The 17,157-nt window shown below is 38.5% G+C and overlaps 1 protein-coding gene across 3 annotated transcripts in view; it reads left to right on the top strand.

Annotated features, from left to right (window-relative positions):
• The window catches only part of TTYH2 (tweety family member 2), a 69,641-nt gene that overhangs the window by 13,674 nt on the left and 38,810 nt on the right, over nt 1-17,157 (top strand). For all 3 annotated transcript variants that reach the window (XM_007419867.4, XM_088138353.1, XM_088138352.1), the window contains exon 2: nt 12,318-12,490. In XM_007419867.4, the coding sequence (XP_007419929.1) occupies nt 12,318-12,490 (173 nt within the window). The remainder of the gene's footprint in view (nt 1-12,317; nt 12,491-17,157) is intronic.

The following is a 17,157-nucleotide window of genomic DNA, read 5'->3' on the forward strand; positions in this document are numbered from 1 at the left end:
TGATTCCAAGTTAGCACCCTAAGTAATCAGGGTGTGAGGTATCTGTTTCTGAATAGTCCATGGAAGTTTCAGACCACACTTTTCAGTGATGTTACTGTCTCTTTATAGAGAAAAAAAAAGCAAGCCCTGTTTCATATCAGATTCTTTTTAGTTATTATTAGTTTTAAAAGATCATTGTCAAACAAATTTTTCTACCATAGGCCCATTTAAGACAACTGATGAATGAAGCTAACAAAATTTACATTCAATTAGTTGCCAGATTACGGTGTTTAAAATGTTAATAATACATGTGTCTATTTCTACCCATCATCTATTCTTTCAAACGATGTTTTACTGGAATATTCATACCATGCTATGTTAGTCCATGTTCCTTTAAAAAAATAACATACATTCAGTTATTACTAAAGTACAATGCGATCTTTGTCTCCTTGAGATGCTCTTGCAAGTGTAGATTAAAGCCTTTCTGTCTGGATTTTTTTCTGCCACTTGGATTCTTTTAAAGATGATTTGAAATGTTTTAAAGGGAGGTGGGATGAACTGAGTGATGTGGATCAAAGGAAGCAGTCATAAGATTACACATTCTTGATATTTCCTGTGAGGAACTTTGAGGTTTTAGCACCCGAGGGCCCAAAATATTGCACTGAGCAAGAGGCATCTTTGTTCTTCTGTCACATCAGATTACAAGTTTTTCTTGCCACAGAAAGCTGGCTTTCGGTTAATAAGTACTCACTGTTAGGGCTGCCATTCTGAGAAAAATGTCTCCTCCCTCCCCAAGTGTGCTCTTGCAGATGCCTGTACTGTATTGTATAGGGTCTCATTTTACTTCCTTTGTCATTCAGCTGATGTTTGTGCTTTCAAGGGATTTTTGATCTGAACATGCTGATGGGAACCTCTGGTCTTAACGCCATCTGACAAAGCAGATTTCTGTCCCAATGGGGGCAAGAGGTGCCTCTTGACAGCAACTAGGAGTCAGCTCAAAAAAGCTGCTCTGTGTCCAAAGCAATCCTTGTGATTTAGTTTTAAACAAATCACCTCTCGTTGGGGGCTCAAGCTTGGCCCCTGTGTCATGCAAGACTCTCACTGTTTGCCAGAATTGGTTGATGAAAAGCAGCACCCAAGCCTCTGCAGCCGATGGAAAAAGCAAACCTTTATTCAAGAAAGGTGCTTTCTTGAGGCAACTATTTTGATGCATTCATTAACAGATTCCCTCTTTGTCACCAGATTAAAGAGTCCACTGGACTTAGGCGGCCAATACATTTAAATAAACAAACACATCAAATTGTATTTATTTATTTATTTTGCTAATAGCATCCGATCCACCTTAGTCCAGCATTTTGTTTCTCACAATAGCGAACTAGTTGTCTCTGGAATGCTCATAAGCAAGAAGTAGAGACATCTCTCTCTCCATCGGTTGTTCCCCTACAACTGATATTGAGGGCATGGTGCCTTCATCCCAAAGCTAGCACTGAGCCTCAAGATTGTTACCTGTCCTCTGCCAGTGTATCCAGTCCCCTTTTAAAGTCATCCACATTAGTAGCTATCAACATATCTTAAAATAATGAATATCACAGGTTAGTACTGCATTGTGAAGAAGTGTTTTCTTTGATCTGTTCCGTATCAACTCCCCATCAGCTTCAATGGTTGACTCCTGGTCCTAGTGTTAGAGAGAGGGACATCCCAATCATATTCCCCTTCAAGTGCCTTGCTGTTCGAGCTAAACAGTCCCAAATATTCTAGGGTCTTTTCATAGGAAAGGAACCCCCTGATCATTTTGGTTTCTTCTACAATCTTTTTAACTCCATTGTATCTTTTTTTCAAATGCAGCAGCCAGAACTGTACATGGAGATCCATATGCATCCATAGTTCTATAAAAAGATAATACACTGTTGGCATTTTTATTTTCAGTCTCTTTTCTCATGATCCCTAGCATGGAATTTGCTTTTTTCATAGCTGTGGGTCATTGAGTTAACATCTTTATTGAGCTATCCATTGTCTTATATTACAATGGAGGGGCTGAAGGCTAATTGAAAATCATAGTAAACATTAATAAAACCTAAAAATTATTTTCAGAGTGCATTGAAGCAGATAGAAAAGAGCTTATTTAATTTACCCAAGAATGCTACTCTAGAAAAAAGAAAATTGCCCTGATACTTGACAAATTGGTCTGCTTCAGCAAGATACCAAAGAAAAATCAGGACATCTTAAAACTCCACTAGGTTCATATGGGGTGAATACAGGTCTTTAGGTAACCAGATTGCAGACTGTAATGGCATTTAAAGTTCAAATCCAGTGTCCTTAAGTGAGTTTAAAACAACTGCACAATTGGCGCAGGAGAGCGACCTAACCTCCGAGCAGCTTCATTCACACTTGCCTACAAATGATTACTCCCTTGCAATGATTGTTGTTAACATGAACTAGAAATGTTTTGCATGGGGACTACCACTATCTTATATTGTCCTGTGAGACTTGTAGGGAGGGATTAATCACTTATGGCCTATCACAAATAGGTTCTTTGTGAGTTATATCATCCAAGGCCCTTCGTTATTTTCTCAGTTTATCTCTAGGCTTTGAGTTGAACTATCATTCAGCTCTGGAACAAGCATTTTCTGTATTTGATTTCCTCCAGGAATTCAAGGCAGCACGCATAGCACTCTCTTTTCCTATTTTGTCCGTAAGAATAACTCAGGGGAGTAGGTTGGGCTAAGCACAAGGAAGTGGTCCAAAGGCCCCAAGTGAGGCTATTGTTGGATTGAGCCAAAGTACAGCTGTGTTTGTCAAGACCGTGAGCATCCAGTTGCCAAGACAAGGGGCACCATGTTATTGTGGACTTTCTCTAGCATTCATCTGAATCTCTTGGGTGACATATTGCTTTAAAGCATTTCACCAGAAACCAGTGCTTCAGGGATACATTTACACGCACAGTGGAAAGCATTGTATTTAAAACAGCAACATTTGTGAAGCTGCTATGTGCATGTTTTCTGATAATGAAAGAAAGTGAGAAAAAAACCATTCATTGGGTAGGCTCTCAACATTTAGGAACAGCAGCAACTAGGTGTGATGGAGCTGGAATCTTTTCCACCCCTCTGATTCCCCACTGAAATCTTTATGATTCCAAAAATGCTTTGCTTAATTAAAAAAATAATTAGCAACTCAACAAATGAAGACAGAGCCCATCAGGTTGGAATGTTTCCATATGCATGGAGGGATGGAAAACTGGAATTTGTATAGTATGTAAAGTTAATACAGCCTATGTTTAAAAGAAATTTATGGAATACACCCCAACACCCTAAGTAAGCTTCTGGTTAATTAGGCCATTGGAAAATGTGCCTGAAAAGCTCTTGGAAAATCTTTAGACTCAGTTTTTTCCCCCTAAAAATCCATATCTCTGAAGATAGGGATGAAAAACTTAAGTACATATTACAGTAACTATGGGCTGTTGCTATAAATAGCCTTCATGTGGTTAAGAATCTGCACTTCACTTACACCCTTAGAAAATGTGTGCTATGTACTTGTCTCTATCATAACAGTAAATGCATGCATATAATACATATACATAGCATATGCACACACCTCTGATAGTAAAATCATGGCAACAGGCTGAAAGTTTAAAATGTGAGGTTTCTAATCTTGCACTGGAAAGCAAGTATCACAGTTTCCTTGTAATAACTGATGAAGTCTGGCCTAGTAGTTTAACTGGAGGAGTATCTAGAAAATTGTTTGTCAACTCCTCTGAGCTCTTTTGGAAGAATGGTAATGTAAATACCATTAATGTCCTAAATAGTGTTGATGTAAATATCCTGGCAGGGAAGCACTTGAAAGAAGGTGTAGGAAGCTATAAAGTTGCTCAAGATCCTGTCATCTATTCACAGGGAAGGACATTGTCCCTTTCTTAGCAGTTCAGCAATAAATGAAAGAAAGAAGGCAATGAGCAGTCCATTGTTCTCTGCCAGCTAGATTACTGTGCTCTGGGGAGTTGCAGCTCACATGACAGGGCAGATGTACCTCTCCACTATAACTTTTTATACTATAGATTTGCCTTTGTTGCAAAACTAGGTTCATCAACCATTTGTAATGTGCAAAAGGTATGAACCTATCTGCATTTCTCTCCAAATGTATAACTGGCACTGGTCTTTGATGTCAGCTGTGGCAACCCATCACTAATATTTCCCAGCAAGTCCTGGTGATTCCCTTACTGTAAATAGTAAGCAATGTCAAATGTGTGCTCATCCTAGTTGGGGTTGCTCGATGTTCCCCTTATAAGGGAAGTAAGAACTACAGGGTGTGTTATAGACAGTGTTTTTTACCACTATGTGGAACAGCCTTCCCCAGAGGTCCATCTGGCAGTGACCCTGGCATCATTCCATAAGGCTGCAAAGATGGAAGTTTTATCCAGGGCATTTGAAGTTTGATGTTATGGTGTTGCAATTGATTATACTGGTACTTTGGTTGTTATTTATTCATTTTATTGTTCTGTCCTGTGCCTTGATGCATTCTGATAATTGTATACTGTTTCATTTTATGTAGTAAACCATGATCCCAGCCTGAGGGAGGGAGGGAGGAAGGAAAGAGAGAGAGAGATGCAACTTGGGTGAAAAACACAGGTCAGGGTGGGTGGGTGAGGAAGGGGTCGGAAATCATCCATCTGAAAAAAATGATGTCCGTGATGGGCCAATCCAGTACTGAGTGTATAGATACTGGATTATAGTTTAGTGTCTTGTCCAAAGTCTTCAAGGCTGATTGGGTAAATCAATTGAGTCAAAATAGTGTTTATATACCTTGTTCCTAAACTGCATTATGCAGTAATAGTGGGTTTTTTTCCTCTCTTGCTGTTTCCATTAAAAAAAAAAAACTACTTTGTATAAAAGTTTGATAGTGGTATAAGCTAAAACATCATTCCACATGCTTCATGCCTGTACTATATTCTAGTAAACAACCTATTGCCAATAAAAGTGTGGATGGCTGCAACGTTTCTGCAAAAATGGGTAGGTTTTTGGGGAAACCTCTGGATATTCTATCAAATATTACCTTTGGGAGAAAGACATGACTGATCCTGCTTTCTAGAACCTGCTTTCTAGAACCATCTCTCCTAAAATATAGAGAATACACAATTTAATAATCACAAAAGATATAGAGATTTGTAGCAGAGGATCCTAAAAGTTCTCTCAGTCAATAGAGAATAACCGCCTAAAATATACAACTGTATTGTGAGAGAAGGATGTGGGATCCAACATGGTAGAATGATTTAGGGAGCAAGTTAAAGATTTATCAGAAGAATCTGTTTCTGCACTAAATGTCTACAACTTTGGCTCCAAAGCATGAACACTCTATAAAAATGAAGGGTCCAAGCAAAATCTCTCTTGTCTCTTTTTTGCCTCCAAGGCAATCTTGACTCCTGACAGCTACATGGACAAATCTATTGAGATTTCTAGGCAGCGCTTTCAGAAGTGGTTTACTGCTGTCTTCTTCCCAGCGTTGAGAGAGAATGACTGGCCCAAGGTCACCCAGCTGGCTTCTGTGCCTAAGGCAGGACTAGAAACACAGGTCTCCCCATCCCTAGTCTAGCAGCTTAACCACTAGATCACACTGGTTCTTAAGCAAAGCCTACTACTATATAGTGGAAATAGAGTGATCACTGAAGAAATGGGTGAGAAAACTCAGTATGCTACAAAATTGGAAACCAGTGGGCTAATGCCACATCAACTCACATTTAAAAAGTAATGCTTCTAAGAAATATAAATTTAACCAGTGGATGAATTAATAAAATATCTCCCTCTGAGGGAGATGGGCAGCATATAAATCAAACAAACAAACAAATAAATAAATAAATGGCTGCAGTTGCTGAAAGCACAAAAAGCCAAGCTAGAACTCAAGATAATTAGAGGGGAACATCTGGAAATTAATATTTTAAAAATTGGATTTAATTTCAGGCATTTCATGTCCCTACAAAAACCATAGCACTGTCTTCTGTTAATTAGAGGATCAATTAATTAAAGGATCAGAACATTTTGTATCAGTTTAGAAATGTGAATTTGCTGTATTTACAAGGAGAAGAGTGCATATTTAAATGTGTTTGTTAAAAAATACTAATAGGTGTGATATATTCTTTTGGGAAATTAGTGAATGACTTAATTCTTTTGCAAACATTGCAATCTCTGGAAATCAGCTTACAAAATTAAAATAATACCTCTCAAAAGGTTCTGAATATTCTGGCCATTTTTAATATCGCCTTATTTGAAAACACTGTGGTCCACATTAATACAAACTTCCATTCACTATTCAGAATCTTTACACGATACCCTGCCAAGCTATACAGGTACTCCAGGTGCCTATAAGTGCCCTGTTCTGTCCCTTCCTCAGCAATATATGAGATTTCAGAACTCACAAAACACTAGTGTCATAGGCTTCATTTGTTGAAATAATATTGTCTATCTAGAAGAACCACATTTGTAGAGGATGAAGATAATGTATCTCATTAAAGGACCTCATAGTTTTCCTTCTTAGGAAGACATGGTCCTGGAATGGATAGCCATTTAGAGGTGTCACCTGAAGATTAGTCAGAAGCTCAGAATTCATTCTTGTAACAGGAGGTTACTGAAATCAGATGAGCATGCAGGCTCATTGCAACCTGTATTTACATGAATCATTTCTCACAAGTTATCTAACAAATCACACATTTTATAAAACAGCTATTTGCAGTAGAACAACATTCTTTTGGGGGGGGGAAATCCAAATCTTTCTTTCTTCCCATCCTGGCTTGTCACTTGAAAAAGATTCTAATTCCCACCAAAAGCTGGAAGTAGATTCGAAGGCAGAAGAATACAAAACTTGGATTGGATGCCGTGGTTAAGCAGTCTTTGTAACCAAACATTCATTGCTTCATTGGTACTGCAGGGCCTCGTTTAGAATTCTAGACAGCTGAAAAGCTTGCAGATTATTGTGTGACACATTGGTTGTCCCATAATGAAAACCCTATTGCTAATATTGACAATATTTGCTAACGTGCAAAGTGTTATTTTTGATCCAAGCTAATTAAGATGAATATAGAATCAAATAGCATATGTGCCAATCAGTCACATCTTCCAGGTAGTTGTACACAAAAAATGTGCCATTGGGGGGCCTTGGAAACTACTTTCAATTTTAGGGTCCTTGTTTGATGAGATGGCTCCTAGTGTTGTGAATCAGAAGGAAATTTAGAACCATTACATCCTTTTCTCCTCAACCTGTTTTTTTTCCCCCTGATTTTTTTTAAAGGAAGAATCAGTGGGAAAAGTTGGGGGGTTACAAATGAAAGATGGTGTAATTGGAATTTCTTTAAAAAAATTGGTTGAGGCAGAGTAGATGATAATAGGTTCCTGTGGAAGAACAATCTCACAATACAAACTAGTAATAGTTTTTTCTTACTGAAATGTTCTATTTTTATTTAAAAATTTATTAGTGTTTATAGGTTCCTTTCCAGGCATAATAGTACATAATAGCACAGAAAATGCCTGCAGGGAAAGAAACAATATTGAGCAGCCATGTACACATCCTAAATGTGGTCCTAGCTCAATTCATTTCTTGTCCCCAAAGATCTTTCACCATATATCTTGGGGGGGGGTCCTCTCTCAAGTAGGGTTGGCTGCATTGCCTTGTTTTATAAAGAGGCATGAGAATATGCATGTTTTAGATGCTGAAAATGTAGCATTGAGGGAGAATTGAGGAATCACATCACATAGATGGATTGAAACAACATAGGAAAATAGTCCAAAATGCCCTACTATTAATTTTAAAATGTAAACAGAGAATCCTCTCTAACTTAGAAAATTTTTGCTTGATTGATCTACTGCATGTGGATAGGAAAAGCCTGGATCACTTCCACAGAGATACTACTTCAAAAGAATCAAACTGTAGATGCTTCTCATTAAATGAAAGTTGTGGATTCTTGAAAATAAAGGGATCCAAGGGAAAGCATTGTCAGTTTTAGTCATATGGCTGCCTTTCACTCACAAGAAGTGAAGGCGAAGTATCATATCAACAATACAAAGTTGGGTGGTAGAAACAAAACTCAATAATCAACTACACACCATACAGACTAGACATTTGTGAATATGTTGGTTAGGCATATGGTCGACTAACCAGAGAATTCTAAATTGGTTACAAGCATGTTATATTGTGTGATACACTCTGGGCTTGTATTGACTATATTAATGCTCTTTAAAGCTATGAGTCCAGGAGAATCCCCAGATCATGTACTTGCTCCTTCTGGGAGCTTGCGAGCAGAACAAGTAAACAGGAGAACAATCAGGGACAGGAGAGTTTTGTGAGGAAATTTAAGAAGGGATTAGAAGCCAGGCTTTCCTCAGGACTCATCACAGAAGATTAAGTGCATACAGGTACTTAGATGAAAGCTCTCCATGAAGATCCATAGCATGAAACCTCTGAAGAGGATAAGGCAATATAAATTGTTGAGTTGAGGACCAGCAAGCCTGCCAACTTGGAAACTGGGGAGGCAAGCTTCAGTATCAGGCACACTGGCTCCTAACCAGAATATAAAGGATTCTGTCCTGCAGCTAGAGACAAGGTCTCCCAGTGCTCAGGACTATCTGTGGCAGCATGTGGAGAGCCAGAAGATAACAAGGATGAAGAGTGAGCATTTGAAAAGGAAGGCACCTGATGGGAGCTGAAGCTCTGCAGAATGTTGTTGTTTAGTCGTTAAGTCGTGTCCGACTCTTTGTGACCCCATGAACCATATTGCGCCAGGCCTTCCTGTCCTTCACTGCCTCCCTGAGTTTGCTCAGTTTCATGCTCATTGCTTCAGTGATGCTATCTAACCATCTCATCCTCTGCCGTCCTCTTCTCCTTTTGCCTTCAATCTTTCCCAGCATCAGGGTCTTCTCCAAAGAGATCTCTCTTCGCATTAGGTGGCCAAAATATCTGAGCTTGAGCTTCATTATCGATCCTTCCAATGAGCAATCAGGGCTGATTTCCTTTAAGATTGACTGGTTTGACCTCCTAGCAGTCCAGGGGACTCTTAAGAGTCTTCTCCAGCACCACAGTTCAAAGGCATCAATTCTTCGGCGCTCGGCCTTCTTTATGGTCCAGCTCTCACAGCCATACATATTCTGCAGAATATGACTCAATAAATCAAAACTGTCAGCTGCACCTGGGTGAGAGTCACCCTAAACGTAAGGAATAATCTGGTGGAGAGAACTGTTGAGTAGTGGAATAGGTTGCCTAAACCATGTTGGGCTCCCGCTTGCTGGAGAGTTTCCGATAGTCTGAATTGCCCCCTGTCAGAGATTAATGGAGTCCTGCCTTGAAGAAGAGGTTGGGAGAAATGACCAATATGTTTCTTCCAACTCATACATTTTAGGATTCTTACGATTCCTGTCTTACCTCCTGGGATGGAAAGTGCACAGGCTGCAAAGAAATGTACATGTGTATGTGCATATGATAATATTAATGCCATCATTCCCTTATGGGATGTCCAACTCTGCAGTGAGAGCGTATCCACATCCATGTGCACTAAGAGTGAAGTGCATGCATTTTCCAAACTTTTTGAAGTAAACAGTAGTGCTCAGTGGGTAGCATTTTCAGGGACAGTTGAGAAGGTTAAAGCATCCTCTGACTGCCCATTCTTTCCCAAATGCTTCCCCAAGCCTTATATTTTCTTCTTTTTACGGTATTTCTGATGTCTTTAGGAAAAAGTGGTGGCAGGGAGAGGTACAAAGTATGAATTGTTCAATTCCTGGCCATTATTTCTACACTACAAATGTGTCTCCCTTTTACATGACAAGGCAGATCTTATGGTTCTCCCCTAATCAAGAAATAAAAGCTTAGCTGTAAATAATTATTGCTTAGAATTTGCTAAATAAGGGATATATTTCTAAGTGTTTGACACTCAGGTAAGATACAGAGTTGTGTCTTGTCCATTTGATAGCTCAGCTTGCATATACTCCCATTTAAAAACTTTTCCTCCATTCTCTGTTTTCTTCCTTCCAGCTCCATCCCCTTGTATCCCTGCCAGATGTTTCTTGAAGACTGGCACTGATGATTTAGCTTAGAAGAAAATACCATAAGCAATTTCATAAGAGTATCTTATACTAAATTCCGCACCCTCCAGGAATTATAGTCTTTCCTCAGTCATGTGGTTAGCGAGAAATCACTTGATTTACATACCTGACCATTGGAGGAAATTAAGCTTTTGTGTTTTTTTGGGGGGGGGAGTTTGCTGCTGCTGCTTTTAACAAAGTTTTAAAGAAGTTTAGGCAGTAGTTTCAGACCTTGCAGCAAATAGCCATCCTACGCTTTTTTCCTGCTTAATTAGGGATTTCATTTGGATTTTAGCACTGTGCCTTTCTTAATGTTTATTATGGCCAATTTGCAATCCTACAAATGAAGAATGGTTTGTAACCAAAAAATTTTTTTCATGTGCTGAGAGAGTTCCATCTTTCACATAGAGTTTGGCTGGCTTCAGGCATTCTAAATGCAGTGTGCTTGCTGCCAGCAAAAGTAAAACCACTTCTACATTGCAGAGTTAACTGGATGATGTGTTGGAAAACATTTTTAAAAATCAGTAAACAGACAGTTGTATTACTGCCAGCCTGAAAAGGGCCTTGAAATAGCCTGCATTTGTGCAACTATTAATGTTAAAGTTGTTTGAGGCATAATTACCTCTTACAGGAGAATGGCACTTCTGTTTAGGTACATAAAGCTTGTAAAGGGCCGTTTAGTTGCTTGTACATGGCAAGTAAGACTCGTTCTTGTGATTTTGGAAAACAGATGGTGATTCTTAATTTTTTTTTTTTTCCTTTTAACCCCTCATGTCACACACAAGTGATACAGTTGGGTGACGGTAGTTGCTACTAACATTTGTAACTTTATTTGCAAGACGAGTAACCATTGAAAATAAGGATTGTGTTTATTCTTCTCAGAGGCAAATCACTAGTTCTTCACACAATGAATTGGATGCTTCAGTGCATATTTTGATAATATCTCTATCTCCAATATCTATAATTTGTGTTTATCACACATGCCTATTTGTAAAAGTAATGGGCCTTAAGGTCTGCAATATGAGCAACATTTATGACCAGTTCAGAGATAGGTCGTCTCAAAGAATATTTGTTACTTATTCTTGAAAAAAATCAACACTGCCTGCATGTAACAGCAGGATCGTTTTTAACTTCCTGACCTTCCAAGTTTGTAGAGATTCTTATTTGGATTCCATGAGTTTTACTTTGTCTTGTTTGTTTAACTGCTAGAGAACTATACATTTGATAGAGTAAATAAATAGCTGTTTAAGTGGATGCTATAGCAGAACTTAACAATTTGGTTTGCAATTGCCAAGTTTAATTCTTCTGTGCTGTTCAAGGGTTTGTTCCCTTCTGTGGCACTGAGCTGCCTTTCTTGGGTTACTTCTAGGTGGAAGAGAAAAATTGGGCATGGATGTTGCCCTTAATTACAGTCAGTGGACTTAGTGGATAAATTAGGAGTAAACTGAATATGACTACAGAGTAAATCGAAAAGAAATAATAATGGAAATGAGATGATTTGTAGGTACTTACATTCCAGCTCAGGCCATTATCTCCAAACTATTGGTTAGAAAAGGTTGTTTAGACCAGGAAAAAAAAAAGAATTCCCTATTTTTTCCCAGATATTTATACCTCTCAGAGAAGAACATTGGAGACGTTATCCCTTCCCTATTCTCCCCAGTTCTTTTCCCAGGAAACCTTCCTATATCTCTGTATGACAGACTGTCACAGTACACTGGAGCAACTGCACGTGCTAAAAGAATAATTCCCCCATGGTTGAAGTAATAACTAATTCGGACTACCAGGTGAGAATATTTCTGCTGAGATGCATGTTTGGAGTTAATGTCAGTACTTCTTGCTGACTCTTGATTGAAGAGGTACAAACTGTTCGTGTTGGCATATGTATGAAAATAGATCTTAACACATTTGACACCTTTTCTGTTTCTTTGCTTTACAGAAAACTAGCTTAAGCAAGACAAAATCTGAGTGAACTTCTAAAGTTGTTCATTCTACAAAGGGTAGTTTTAAACTAACTTTGAATACTGTGGTGTACAAGAAGTTCATTGGGTTGAATCTTTCTATCCATTTTGCAATTCTTTTACAAGAGTCAACTGATGATAAAAAGCAAGTATTCAGTTCTGAAATTATGGTAAGAACAAAGTTAGGGATTAGCATTAGGGCTGGTAATTCTGGTTCCAGCCTTAAATGTGTGTTTTGACTGATGGCATGAAATTGTTTTACTTGTTTTTTAAGCCATAAACAAAGGCTTAACAGACATCTCTCCCCTTCTTTCCTCCTGTCTCGTAGTCCTTGATCCTCTTGGCCCTGACTGGAGTTCTCTTCTTGGGTCTCAACCTGGTTTTCCTTGGGATCTATCTCATCTGCCTGTCTTGCTGCAAGAGGGAGGAGGAGTCGGAGACTAAGAAGCCCAATTCTTGTTGCATCACTTGGACTGCTGTGATAGCCGCTCTCATCTGCTGGTGAGTTCCTTCAGTCTGATCTGTAATGAGAGTGTGGGAAAGTTTTGAAAGCTTCCTTCACTGACAGTTTGTAAATGAGTCCTGTACAAAAAGTTGTAATTCAAGAGCTTTAGTATTCTGAGGGCTGGTTCTTCTCAAAAAGTACAACATTCAGTTAAACAGTGGGTCCATAGGAAGAGTTGGTCTTTCTACTATTCTAAATGCTATAAAGAGAGCCCACTGAGTTTTCATACTGTTTTGCTTGTATGGTAGTATATGAATGAAAAATTTGTGAGAGTATAAATGCTGTGTCCAAGGGAACATACCCAGGCTGCCGTGGAGTTGAAGTTATTGCAAAATGGGCTACTGAGTGCTGTAGCCGTAGCCTTTCTGCTATTTATTTTTTTCTAGTATGCTAGGAAAGATGGATATTGGGAGAGTGAAAGTTCATAGCATATTATATGCTATAATTGTGCATTGTGTAAGCAAGTAGCTTCGCTTCTCCTTCCTTCCTCACCCGAAGCACCAGTTTATATTTTGAAAGGGAAAAAAATGTGATAGTATCATTGTGTGGTGAGTTTCCCATAGCCTACTCTACTTTCCTGGCCTTTTACAACACATGCTATGGCCTCAGTGCAGAGAAAGGAGAGGAAATCTCACTACATGTAGCCATAATATAGGTCTGGCTAGTGTAAGAGAGACCGAACAAAAATTTACTGTGTTTCAGATGAAGTAAACATTTGTTCCATTATTTTCTGGGGGAAAACTAGCTATCAGGTCATTCATTTGCTATTGTTCAGTCTTTTCTGATTTCTAATGATCTGATGAACATCTTTTGGGCAAGATTTTCTGTCAGTAATCGCTTCTTTGAGTTCTTGTGAGCTCATGCTTTTATCATTGGTGAATACCTAACCACCTTGTCTTCAGTTGGTCTGTTTTTGAAGGTTCGTCTCCAGTGATTCATGCCTTTGCCTTATGTGTCGAAGTTACTTAAGCTTTTGCTTCGTTGTTTGTTTGGTATCTAGTATTTCATGATTTGTCACTGCTTTCCAAGGTATTCTTAACTTTTTTTCTCCAACCACATAATTCAAAAACAATTTTTTTTTCCATTTAGCCTTTCTAGTGGTCCAGCTTTCAATTAGGGTCTTGATAATGCATGTCTTTGTTGACAGTGCAATGTCTCCTCACTTTAATCTTTTGAGTAGATCTATCATACTCTCTCTCCCTAGCAGCAGATGCCTCTTTATTTCATGGCCACAGTCATTATCCCCATAGATTTTTGAGCTAGAAAGATAAAGTCTGTTCCTTATTCTACTTCTGTGCCTATTTGTATGGGGTTGGCTTTGTAATAATCTTACTTCTTTTAATATTGAGAAGGGGACTGACTTTTGTACTCTCTTCTTTCCCCTTTAACAAAAGAGTCCTTAGGTTTCTCATGTCTGGACATCAAAGTGGTATCACCAACATACCTGATGCTATTGAAGTTTCTCCCTGCAATTATAATTTGAAATTCTGTTTCTTCTTCTTCAGTATTTTTATGACATTTATTTCACTTATATACAGAATATAAGGGGACACTAAACAATGTCAGTCCATTCCTTTCCCAATTTGGAAACATTTATTTGCTCCATATTCTCTTCTATTGCTTCCTAATCATCCTGTATGTTCTTCAATAGGCAGATGTGATGACTCAGTACCATCCTGTTTTTAAGAGCCATCAATGATATCTTGTGATCTACACAGTCAAAAGCAAATAAAGCAATAAATACACTTCTTTTTGGATCCCCCCCCTTGCCTTTTCCATTATCTACCAGATGTTAGCAATGTGCCACCTCTTCTGAATCTACTTTCTGCATCTAGCAGTTGTTGTTCCATAGGCTATAGATACGCTAACTGCCTTGTATTTTAATTTGTACTTAATGCTGTTTTTTAAAAAAAAAAAATTGTGAGGATGCTTTTCAGAGAAATAACTTGTACAGGCCACAAGTTTTGATCACCAAAAAGTGTGTGGTCCAAGAAATAATATTTAATGTCTTGGGCATCTGAACTGAAATATGAGTTCATCCATTTATGTACTTGACAATGATGATAATCAATTCACCACAACCTCTCAGTGCTTTCAGAGAAACTGCCTTTGTGATTCTGAGATGAGATGATAATAGTGGCTTACCTCACTGTATCTCTGTTGGCAAGGTTCTTGATTACCTTACCTGTCAGTATTTACTTGAAATACAAAATAGACCATAGATATTAAAATATCAGATTAGTTTCTGATGCTTGAGAGTTATTCACTGTATGCACCCTTTCTGTGAAAAGACCAAGTCACGCCACCTTTCCATAAGTCTCTCTAGTTTCTTGTGTAGGAGTAGGAAAATGATATATATGCATGGAAAATTGCTCTATTTTGCCTCATCTGCGTAACCAACTCACACTCCCCTTAATCCATTATATTTCTGTCACCAGTAAATTTGGTTGTTTCACAAGGAGAAGGGCACCCAGATCTTACAGTTTCAATGGGTACCTTGAGCATTCAGCAGACTAATCCTCTTTTTCCTCATGCTACCCATATAAAGGGTAGAGTCACTGGTTGCACTTCCATGCCTTGCTCAGAGAAGAAGGCATAGTAAAGCCATTTGCAGGTGCCTCAAAGCTTAGTAGGTAATTCTAGACTTTGCTTTAATATTACTGAGAAGACTTTTGTGCTCCATACTCATCTCCCTTGTGGCAAATTCCAGGGGGCCAAAGGAAACCAAACAATGGAGGAGTCTGTTTTACTCTTACTTCCACAGGGATGACACAATTGATTTCCAAGGGTCACATGAGATTTGCCTGTAGACTCTGAATTAGAGGACAATGAAACTGGGAGTCTCAGGAAAAAGAAAGATTACATCCTTATCTCCTGGATTAGAATATCATCATCTAAAAGTTTCCTGCCTACGTGAGATCTCTTTTACTATCCTTCTGAATGATATAGTAATAGATGTTGCACATGATAGGAAATCTTAACCTCATGATCAGTTTAAAATAAGATATGAAAATAGGCAAGTGACTCCATCAATCCTCTGGGAAAGCTCAGTGGTTAAACCAGGGCACAGCTATATCACAGAATTGTTCATATAAATAGGACCTGGTCTTATTTTGCACCTGGACATTCATAGCAGTTAAACTTAGAAATGGACAACTTCAGTCTGTTTTGATCTGGATAGAAGTATGAGGGAAAAGAAGATTGTCAAATGTTACATTACGGGCCCTGAAAGGTCAAGGAATATTTTACCATCTTATTGACAGGACCATTTCTACTCCTAACTTACATACAGAGATGGGATCAAATGTTGCTTTCTAAGCTGTGGATCAAGGCCCAAGTGTGTGCAAATGCAAACAACACCTTCCAGTGCATCTTGATAATATTCTGTTTCCCCTGTCAAATGAAGAAAATATTGCATTACTTCCTTTGTATGGGGCCAGTTTAAATATGAAACATTGGCCAACTGATCTTATATTTACCCAGCAACCTGTAAATTGATGTCCCTATGCCTTCCTGATTTGTCACTGATAAACCACCCAAGTTATATATTGCCAAAAGGCATTTAATCCATCTAAAGGCTACACCAAAAGCTAATAGCTAGGAAGAATGATCCAATAGAAATAAGACAGTTGCCCAGTTTCCCCCCTCAACCCCCAGACAGCCTTGTTCTGCTAAACCACTTTTGCAACTTTCCTGAAAGCAAACAAGTGATGAAAGGTAGCCAAAAGAAGTTCATTTGTTATAGGTCACTGAACTTAATGAGGGTGTTTCTGTTCCCTATTTTTGACCTGATTTGTATTCCTTCCCTATTTTTGGAGGGCATGTATGCATCTGTGTTGGCTGCTCTAGACGAACACTAACCAGCTACTCAGTGCAATTTCTTGTCTGGAGTGTCATATTATCTTATAGTAAAGCAGAATGCAGAATTCCAGGATGAAAGAGTCATGGAACTGTGATGTACTTTGGAAGTAGCTGCAATCAATGTAAAGAGAATGTCTTCTGGATATGTTTGGCTACTATATCCATAATCTCTAATTAGCAAAATAATAGGTCTGGCTAGGGTTGATGGGAGTTGTAGTCAAACATGTGGAGGGCTCCAGGTTGGGGAAGGTTGGTATGACTTTTGTGGAGTTACATAATGTGGCAAGAACTGTCCAGTCTCATGGAAAGCTGAGTTTTTGATGTTCTGTCTGACATTTGCTCTTTTGTACATCACCATGAGGAATAACCACTTTTTTTAAAGGTGCCTATGCAAGCTGAAGAAGAGCCGAAACGTTAAACATCTATGTATTAGAGAAAATACTCTTTTTCTACATCACTGAATCTTTTATTTTTAATTACATCATTTCTATGTTGCCCTGTTCCAAGCAGCTCTGGGTTTTTAACATTAACCACATCTTTGCATCAATACTGGTAATAGATATGCCCTAAATTCACCTTGCATTCTTGCAATGCTTCAAATGAATTTAATCTATTTGAGACTTTCAAACAGTAGCTGGCTTCATACATTGCACTAAGCCACGGATTCTTCAAACTATGTTTACTGAGCAACCACAGTGACCAAATTTACATGTTAACTGCTCAGAGTTAATTCTCACTGGACCAGCCTATAAACCCTGTAAAAAATAAGAGTTGTGCACATGAACCAGTATGGCAGAGTTCA

Source organism: Python bivittatus, unplaced genomic scaffold (genome assembly GCF_059951505.1).
Source record: "Python bivittatus isolate LINGU-HERP-01145 unplaced genomic scaffold, Pbiv_v1 ctg000220_np1212, whole genome shotgun sequence".
NCBI lineage: Eukaryota > Metazoa > Chordata > Lepidosauria > Squamata > Pythonidae > Python > Python bivittatus.